The following is a 9,444-nucleotide window of genomic DNA, read 5'->3' on the forward strand; positions in this document are numbered from 1 at the left end:
AATAAACTGCTCTATTTATCGATTATAGATAATGTAGGTAATTAATTTAGTAAAATTTATGTTTTGTTACTGATTATATATTTTTTTTTAAATATTAATTTATCTTTTATTGAAAGAACAATTCTTATGATATAGTGTTATGTGATATCAAATAATAACTTAAAATATTTAAGAAGGTATTAATGAGATAGTAAAGACATTTCGAATTCAAACCTTCAACATATAACTATCTTAAACTCTTAAATTATTATTATTTTTTTCACTCGTAAATATTTTATTCTGGCGCTCCCTATTCACTCTAAATATTATATATAAAAAATAATAATGACCCAAAATATATATCCTGATATTTCATTCATGCAACTATTAGGAGACCGATTATAATTTTTTAACGGCACGTGATCACTATCGCGCCCCTTGGTTAAAAAGATCAAAACGGCTAGCCCACAAATATGAACGTGACATTCATGCAATCCATGCATGGTAGCAAGTGTCAGGCATACATAGGTATAATTAGTTTCAGGAATAATTAATTTCCCTGGAACACTAAAATTAGAATTACAGTCACTGTCCATGGGGGCATGATTGACTGCTTAAAGAAGAAGAAGAAGAAAGAGTCCTCACATAATATTACCAACCGTCCTCACCTCCTTATCTAGATACCTTACTTGATTCTATTTTTTATTGAATTTTTGCACGGACCATTTCAGATTTCCCTATTTATACCTCCTTATCCTTCCCCATTTCCTTCATCAGTGCAATCAATTTCTTCTCTTCTCCTCCCTTTTGAGTTTATTAGCTTCCATTAGTTGCTTTAACTGTAGTCCTTTGTCTCTATATTCTCATCTGCGCATTATACTCATTGTAATTCATCTCCAAGTTTTGTGTTCCTTACAGTTCTGTACAAGATAATCCCTCAAAAAAAAATTTCTGTCTTCGGTTCTCTTTGAAATTTTCTTATATACTCAGTCTTTGTCACCTCTTAATTACATCTTCCATTCCTCCATATTCAATCAAAACCGAGGTTCACTTTTTCTATTTTTGCAATTTTTATACTGTGTTTTTGCTCTGTTTCTTTCTGTATGGCTCCACCAAATGATCTTGCCAACTCACTCGTTAAATTACATCGATCAGAGAGTTTTGATGTCTACTTGGATTTATCCGATGGAAAGTTTACTGTCAAAGGCTTTCCGTTGCTGTCTGATGTTCCAAATAATGTCACGTTTGCTCCCTTTTCATCTATCTGCAACTCCTCTGAGTCTGATGCTCCACTTCCCCTGCTCCAGCGTGTTCTTTCTCAGTCTCACAAGGGTGGATTTCTTGGATTCAAGAAAGACATACCGTCTGATCGAATGATGAACTCACTTGGGAAATTTAGCGGTATGGATTTCTTGTCCATCTTTAGATTCAAAACCTGGTGGTCTACTATGTGGGTTGGTAATTCTGGTTCTGAATTGCAGATGGAAACTCAGTGGCTTCTCTTTGATGTTCCTGAAATAAGTTATTATGTCTTAATAATCCCTATCATTGAAGGAAGTTTTAGGTCTGCTCTTCATCCTGGCATTGATGGGCATATCATGATTTGTGCTGAAAGTGGTTCTGCAGAAGTGAGAACATCTTCTTTTAATGCTATTGCATATGTTCATGTGTCTGATAATCCTTACAATATCATGAAAGAAGCCTATAGTGCTATTAGAGTTCATCTCAACACCTTCAGGCTTTTGGAAGAGAAAACTGTTCCCTCTCTTACTGATAAATTTGGATGGTGCACTTGGGATGCTTTTTATTTAACTGTAGAGCCTGTTGGTATATGGCATGGTGTGAATGATTTTGTTGAAGGCGGTGTAAATCCAAGATTTCTTATCATTGATGATGGTTGGCAAAGCATCAGTCTTGATGGCGAAAATCCGAATGAAGACACTAAAAATCTTGTTCTTGGTGGGACTCAAATGACTGCCAGACTTCATAGACTTGATGAATGTGAGAAATTTAGGAACTATAAAGGAGGATCCATGTTGGTTCCTAACCCTCCTACATTTGATCTAAAGAAGCCCAAGATGTTGATTTCAAAAGCAATTGAACTGGAGCATGCTGAGAAGGATCTTAACAAGGCAATCCAATCTGGTGTCACCGAATTATCAGCTTTTGAGAGTAAAATTCAACAGTTGAAAAAGGAACTGGATGCCATGTTTGGTGGAGAAGAAAAGATCAATGTTTCTAGTGAACAATGTGGAAAATGCTCTTGCAAAGATCAGAATTATGGCATGAAGGCATTTACAAGGGATTTGAGAACAAAATTCAAAGGTTTGGATGATATATATGTTTGGCATGCTCTCTGTGGTGCTTGGGGTGGAGTCCGGCCAGGCTCTACTCGTTTGAACTCAAAGATTACTCCTTGCAAATTGTCTCCAGGTCTTGATGGAACAATGAATGATCTTGCCGTAATTAAAATTGTTGAAGGTGGTATTGGACTTGTTCAACCTGAACAAGCTGGAGACTTCTACGATTCTATGCACTCTTATCTTGCTGGTGTTGGTATTACAGGAGTGAAGATGGATGTCATTCATGTAAGTTTTCTGTTAATCAATTATGATTTTATATTTTTTTCTTCTTTTTTTTTTCTTTTAAAAAAAAGATATGTCAAATTCCATTAATTTTTTTTTGTGACTGAATTTTCAAAAGTAGACCCTTGAATATGTGTCTGAAGAATATGGAGGTCGTGTGGAGCTTGCAAAGGCTTATTACAAAGGGCTATCAGATTCACTTGCAAAGAATTTTAAAGGAACTGGATTAATCGCTAGCATGCAACAATGCAATGATTTCTTCCTCCTTGGTACAAAGCAGATATCCATTGGAAGAGTAGGTAAGAAAAGTCCAACCAACTGGTCTTTCTTTTTTCTTTTCTGTTTAATTTTGGCACTTCCAAGATTTTTGAAAGAGAATTAAGTTTCTGCACAAGGGAACTATTTCTCTTTACTTCCGTAATCTTTGTTACTAAGATTGACAAAATTTTTGTTACAGGTGATGACTTCTGGTTCCAGGATCCAAATGGTGATCCGATGGGAGTGTACTGGCTGCAAGGAGTTCATATGATCCACTGTGCCTATAACAGCATGTGGATGGGACAAATTATACATCCCGATTGGGACATGTTTCAATCTGATCACTTGTGTGCTCAGTTCCATGCTGGATCAAGGGCCATTTGTGGTGGGCCTGTCTATGTTAGTGACTCTGTTGGTGGCCATGATTTTGAGCTCCTCAAGAAACTTGTATATCCTGATGGCACCATTCCTAAGTGCCAGCACTTTGCCCTGCCCACTAGAGATTGCCTCTTCAAGAACCCTTTACTTGACAGGAAATCTGTTCTCAAGATTTGGAATTTCAACAAGGTATGGCTTAATGCACGAAACTTCGCTCTCTGCAATCTTTGCTCTCCGAGTCATTATCACTTTCTGAATTGATACAAAAATGTAGCTGGCATTTCCCTACGCAAAATGGAAATAGTACAGTTTTCCAATTAAACTCAATTGCCACGTATGTGCAGTATGGAGGTGTGGTTGGAGCTTTCAACTGCCAAGGAGCTGGTTGGGACCCAAAAGAGCAGAGGATCAAGGGCCACCCAGAATGTTACAAGCCAATTTCTGGCTCTATTCACGCTCCTGACATTGAATGGGATCAATACGACAGTGCTGCCCAAATGGGTCAGGCAGAGGAATACGTAGTCTATCTCAATCAAGCAGAGGAAATACTTATAACCACATCAACATCTGATGCAATTCAAGTGACTATCCAGCCATCTTCATTTGAGCTATTCAGCTTTGTACCCATCAAGAAGCTAGGACCCAACACCAAATTTGCTCCAATTGGACTCACCAACATGTTTAACAGTGGTGGCACAATTCAAGAACTGGAGTATTGTGAGAGTGGAGGTGAGTGCAGTGTCAAGATTAAAGTTAAAGGTGGAGGGAATTTCCTGGCCTACTCGAGTGCTTCTCCAAAGAAGGGTTTCTTGAATGGTGCTGCAGTGTCTTTTGACTGGTTACCTGAGGGCAAACTAAGCTTGAATCTTCCTTGGAATGAAGATGTTGGAGGAGTATCTGACATGTCCTTCATATTCTGATTAAGGCTGTTACTGTCCTTGTCTTAGAACATAGTCACGGTTAAGAAACTAAAAGCCATGGCCATTATCTTAAATAAATCAATTCCTTAATTGCTTGCAATAGCAAGTTCCTTATTTGATTGTTAAACTTGAAAGATGGATGTGTATATTCATCCCAGTTGTTAATGTAAAATGCTTCTGTATTCTGATTAATATTTGTTTGTCTAAACAAAAGCTCTTCTAGTTGATTATGTGCCTAACCAAGTCTCCCACCAATTTGCATTTCTATAATGAGATTTTAAATCTTAAAATCTAGGTTTAAATCTTCTAGTATTTAAATCAATTTTCTATGTATGTAATGAGAAAATTTGAATCTAATTACAATTTATTCAAAAAAAATATATATATTTTGAGAATAAGTGGAAGTGTTTTCCTTTTTAGATCAAATTAAAGACAGAGAGACAAATTATAGGATTGAATGAGATTATTGAATAATAAATCATTGGTTAAAGTTCAAAAAAGAAGGATGCAGACCCAGAAAACTGACAGACAGAGCTCCCGGCCCCAATATGTTTCCTTCACTTTTTGCAACCTTCTTCCAGCTTTCAATTTCCTCTACTAAATGTCTCTAAATTAGTATAAATTGAAAAGTACAAAAAAAAAAAAGCTTATCCAGTTTCTTTGCTTGCTTGACAAGAAAGTGCACTTGATAAAATAAGATAATATGAACAATAATATATAAAAAAATCTTTTCTCAAAAAATATTATGATAATTATAGTTGTTCAAAAAGTTTCAGGGAGGGATAATTAAACTTTTTAATTTGAGAAAAACCGGCATTTAATTGATTAATTAAATAATCCACTTATTAAATCATCATTCATTTGCGTGTTTAGCATCATGAACCACATAGTATCAAGGCAACATTTATCCATTTTTTAGCAATATACGCATAAATAGAAAAATAACAATATAATATATAATAAAAATAAATAATTAAATGCTATTTGATTGTTTAAAATGAATTAATACGTGACAGGTAAAAGAAAAGCAAATCAGTCGTCCCTGCCAAACATTGGAGACCATTATCTAAGCACCGAATAGTATAGAAAAGAGTGGGTGACTAGCCTTTAGAAATATATTTATGTATTTATCCCCTTCTCTTTTCTTGTCGGCCCAATGGAAGAAACACAGAGACGTGACTTTTCTGTTTAGATACCCCAAGTACCAAACTTAACTAATTTGGTTTTGTCTTACTCCACTGTTTTGCAAAACGTCATCGAGTCCAACTGTGTAATCACCATTTGTACCCAACAACAATGGCTCTTGTTTTCTAACATTCTCCTCTATCACTAATTAGAATAACTATATGTTGCATAATTATTATTTTGATTAATTAAAATTTTGGTAGAATTGTTATAGTTATAAATATTAATTAATACAATTATTTTTTTATATAATTAGATATTATTATACAATTAAGAAGGCTGTTGCAACAGGTAATAAGTTGATTTAAAAAAAAAACAGAAATTTATTTAATAGATTACAGTAATTGGATCTGATGGTTAAAACAAAAAGTAAGTAATTCAGAGAATATTATTATTTGAGGATGAAAGTTATTACTGAATCTGACTGGTAGATTGCCGACATACTAGTCTTATGAATCAGTTTGTAAAGATAATTGACTTCAGTTGTTGTGGTTTGTTAGAAAAGAAGTGATGTCTTGCACCTGTATCTGTCTGCCAATGTTGTAGACTTGTATTCAAACGGATAACTGAAATGTGTCGGCTTCTGCTCCTTTACTCCTTCACTCAAACAAACCAAGTGAAACGGTGACTAAATTGGCCTGCAAACACGCGTTTAGGGAGAGATCTACATTATCCGTTCCTTTTAGTCGGTCCAATATTATAGTACAGTGCCGAAGGAATTGGGACAGAAGGTCAAGACTGTGTTAGACCCACCCACTCAACTCAGCTAACTAAACCGACTCAAATAAACTGTGATGTCCGACATTTAAGATATTTTTGTTCAGATATTTGACAAATCCGTTTTCTTAATGACAAATTAAGCCAATGTACATGTCGATGCCATCAGATTAACAAATTTGCGGTTCAGATTGGGATGATGCCGGGGACTCCATATCCAAAACTATTATGGGCGGACAAATTTCGTTTTCGTTTATATTATAAAATAAAATAAAAATTATTTAAATAAAATAAAATTTTTAAATTTATTTCAAATCAATATCTTTTTTAATATTAAGATTTTTTTTCAATTTTATTATTTTTATTTATAATTTTTAATATTCTTTATAAATCAAACAAATCTCTTAATAGATTTCAATTAAATATAAAATTAATATGATTTCATTAATTGTTATCTGAAGAGTTTAGGAAGTTAATCAAAATAAGATTGTAAATTTCAGCAAAAACCATGGATAATAGCAAAAAGCAGACAATGAGCTCTAATTCTCCTTGAACTGCCATCAACGAGGCCACCTGTATATATAATTTCTATAAAAGAAAAGCAAGATCGGCTGAACATCTCCTTTGACCCAAAGCAGTGTCACAGTTTTAAAATCTCTTTCCTAGGAAGAGACCATCTTCTTCATAGCTCCACCATCTGTAAATTAACTTGACAGATTTAAAATTAATGAATCTTTATATAGTAATTGTTATAATATAACATCACATTTGTCACAAAATGAGGAAATCTAAAACGAACTTATATACAACGTTAAGTTCATAAAACAACAAATTAAAAGATTAGTGACATGCATATCTAAACTGAGAAAATACGAATTAAATCGACCATCTTTTAGGGCTTTAATCTGAAAGGTTCTTGTTTAGAATGTCAGTTGAACTATGCCAAAAAGTAACACAAACTCCTTAGGCCAAGCCCTATAAAGAGATTGGTTTCTGGCTTTCTTTAAGGCATTACAGCGGATTGGGGCTTTGACATGAGTTGGTTCACTTGGATTCCAATTTAACTCAATCCACGATCCCTTTATGCATTTTTCTAGTTCCAATTGATTTCTGATTAGGATTTCTTAATAATAATAATAATAATGAACTTCTATCAAATGCATGTGACCACGTCATTAGGCAAATCAAAAACTGGCTTTTTTACGGGCCACCTATGCCTATGCAGCCGCCACAACACACTTATCATTCGTTTTTCTTGATTTATACGCTGTCGTTTAATCAGTTAATTAATAATGACCAAACGAATTAGGACGAAGAAGAATAATTAGATAGGATGCTTTTCTAATTAAGGATAATAATAATAAGGAGCAAGTAGGGTTAATGTTTGTAAGGCACATGGAGAACGTGACACCGTTGGATTCCAACATGAAAAATATTAAAGGCGAAGTGTGAACACAACAGCGTTTTTATGGCCCATAAAAGCCCACAAATACTGATTAGGGCTCCTTCCTTCCTTCCCTACCATATGATCATTCTATCACACGTGCCAGTGGTCCTATTACCTTCTTTCCATGTGCTAAAAGAGAAACAGTCCCCCTCTATGAACAAACTAGGGTTTCATATTTATGAGAAGATACATTACTCCCAGTGTAAGCAATATTTACTTGATTAAATGGATCAACGGCAAATAATTCTTGCTTAATCCGGTTTTCAATCATTAAGTTGAGATTTTATAAACATTATTATATGACAATTTTCTACGCAGCATATGAGAAATAAATGAATAAAATCCAAACCTAAAAAGGAGCATATGTTTTGGTGCTTGTGAACGGAGACATTGCACGTATGTAAATAATGTGATAGTGCCTAGGTACTAAAAAGGTTTTTAAGAAAACAAATCAACCAATAATGCAGAACATTGTGAGGCTACGGATTAATCCATGTGCAAAGCCGTCATGACATTTGTATGTTTTGTATATAATTATGTATATCCGCACTAGTGCAAAGAAAATGAAAGGGGTGCCCATTATTCAACAACTGAATGACAGGAAAACACTATCCTACGTAATATTGTTGCCCACCTGTTCGTTTTATATATGTAGCAACAAGTTCACTTAATTAGGAGCAGGAAACCTACTATTTAATCCAATTATCAATAACATAACATTGTCTCCTAGTCTATATTTAGTACTGTAGCCTTCGGCGCTGGGGTTGCAGAAAATTGGACTGCTTTTAATGGATCACTCAACAAGTGCATGTGCATCCATGTTCTTCAGCATTTACTCTCGAGGAAGGTAGAAGAAATTATGATGATTATATATAATATTGATGAATGTTATTCTCTTGCATTCGACATGTGTCACCACCAAGCACACCGAGATTGTTAAAAACAAAATAAATAAAAAGACTCTTATATATGGTTTTAAGTAATTACTTTTCATAGATTGGAAGATCCATATTTGAAATTGAAACGGAACATACTAAGTTGAGTACAGAAGACCTGCGGGGGTTAAAGCGTGATGAACTAAAGCAAGAGGGAATTTACCGATGGCGTAACATGCATGTACTCAGTAGTATAAGCATTGCTATGGACTGATAATCGACATGTCGAGAAGAATGCATGTATCTAAAACTAGGAATTAATGTCCTCCCAAGTATCGATCGTCAATGAATATGCATGCACCTTTGTCTCCAAGGTTGTCCGTATATAAAGTTATGATGTTGTGCTTTAAACCAGACATGTCAGAACATGATTTGCCGAAAGATCTTTATAAGAATAATCATCAGTTGATGGGAAATGGAGTTCATGAATGTCAGAAAGAAAATCTACCTTATCCCAACATTAAGATCTACTAATCATCCGCATTTTGTTAACATTAGCATTGACAATTAATTAACAAATGCACAGGCACTGCTTAAGAATTTTCTAATCATTTTATAACAATAGGTTTCCTAATTAGAAGCATGCACGAGCTGAATACCAACCAATAGAACCCTAGCTAGGGTTTTATAAACGCAGAACTGCCATGTATTTTGAGCTGGAATGAGGATAAAATTAGGAACCCAAAAATTCAAAATATATATGCATTGAATTTGGAAAGTAATGGAGAGGAATAATCCAGGGTGTTTTGATGAGATGAGTGTGTGATGAAAGATGATGGTTTAGAGAAGAGGAGGAGTTGGGTATGGTGGTGAAGAATCATGTGGATGCATGTGCATTGAGCTGGAGAACATGCCAAAGCAATAAGCAGCACCTTTGGTACACTTGGCTCTTCCTTATTCATTTATCCCCATCCCTTTGGAGTCCTTCTAAGAAATTGTCTTGTGGGTCCCTACCCTTTATTTATTCTGTATTATCCTTATTGGCTACCAACCCAATACCCAAAAACATCATATAAAAGGAGGGTGTCCTAAATTATAAG

At 34.7% G+C, this 9,444-nt stretch overlaps 1 protein-coding gene across 2 annotated transcripts; it reads left to right on the forward strand.

Annotated features, from left to right (window-relative positions):
- The first annotated feature begins 601 nt into the window (after positions 1-601).
- LOC8267314 (stachyose synthase) lies at positions 602-4,345 on the forward strand. 2 transcript variants are annotated; one of them, XM_048379696.1, is made up of 5 exons: positions 1,246-1,380; positions 1,461-2,567; positions 2,686-2,863; positions 3,022-3,389; positions 3,545-4,345. In XM_048379696.1, exons 2-5 carry the CDS (start codon positions 1,461-1,463, stop codon positions 4,118-4,120), a joined length of 2,229 nt encoding a protein of 742 aa, XP_048235653.1. In that variant the 5' UTR covers positions 1,246-1,380; the 3' UTR covers positions 4,121-4,345. The 2 variants fall into 2 exon arrangements, with proteins under 2 accessions (XP_002515254.1, XP_048235653.1); XM_002515208.4 differs by having other exon boundaries at positions 602-2,567.
- Positions 4,346-9,444: the final 5,099 nt, after the last annotated feature.

The sequence above is a fragment of the Ricinus communis genome, chromosome 1 (assembly GCF_019578655.1).
Source record: "Ricinus communis isolate WT05 ecotype wild-type chromosome 1, ASM1957865v1, whole genome shotgun sequence".
Classification (NCBI taxonomy): domain Eukaryota; kingdom Viridiplantae; phylum Streptophyta; class Magnoliopsida; order Malpighiales; family Euphorbiaceae; genus Ricinus; species Ricinus communis.

Excerpts from the sequence above, each read along its gene's own strand:
- LOC8267314 (XM_002515208.4), top strand. The coding sequence starts at position 1,083 with ATGGCTCCACCAAATGATCTTGCCAACTCACTCGTTAAATTACATCGA. Across the intron at positions 2,568-2,685 it reads TGAAGATGGATGTCATTCAT|ACCCTTGAATATGTGTCTGA; the intron begins GTAAGTTTTCTG and ends TTTCAAAAGTAG. Across the intron at positions 2,864-3,021 it reads GATATCCATTGGAAGAGTAG|GTGATGACTTCTGGTTCCAG; the intron begins GTAAGAAAAGTC and ends TTTTTGTTACAG.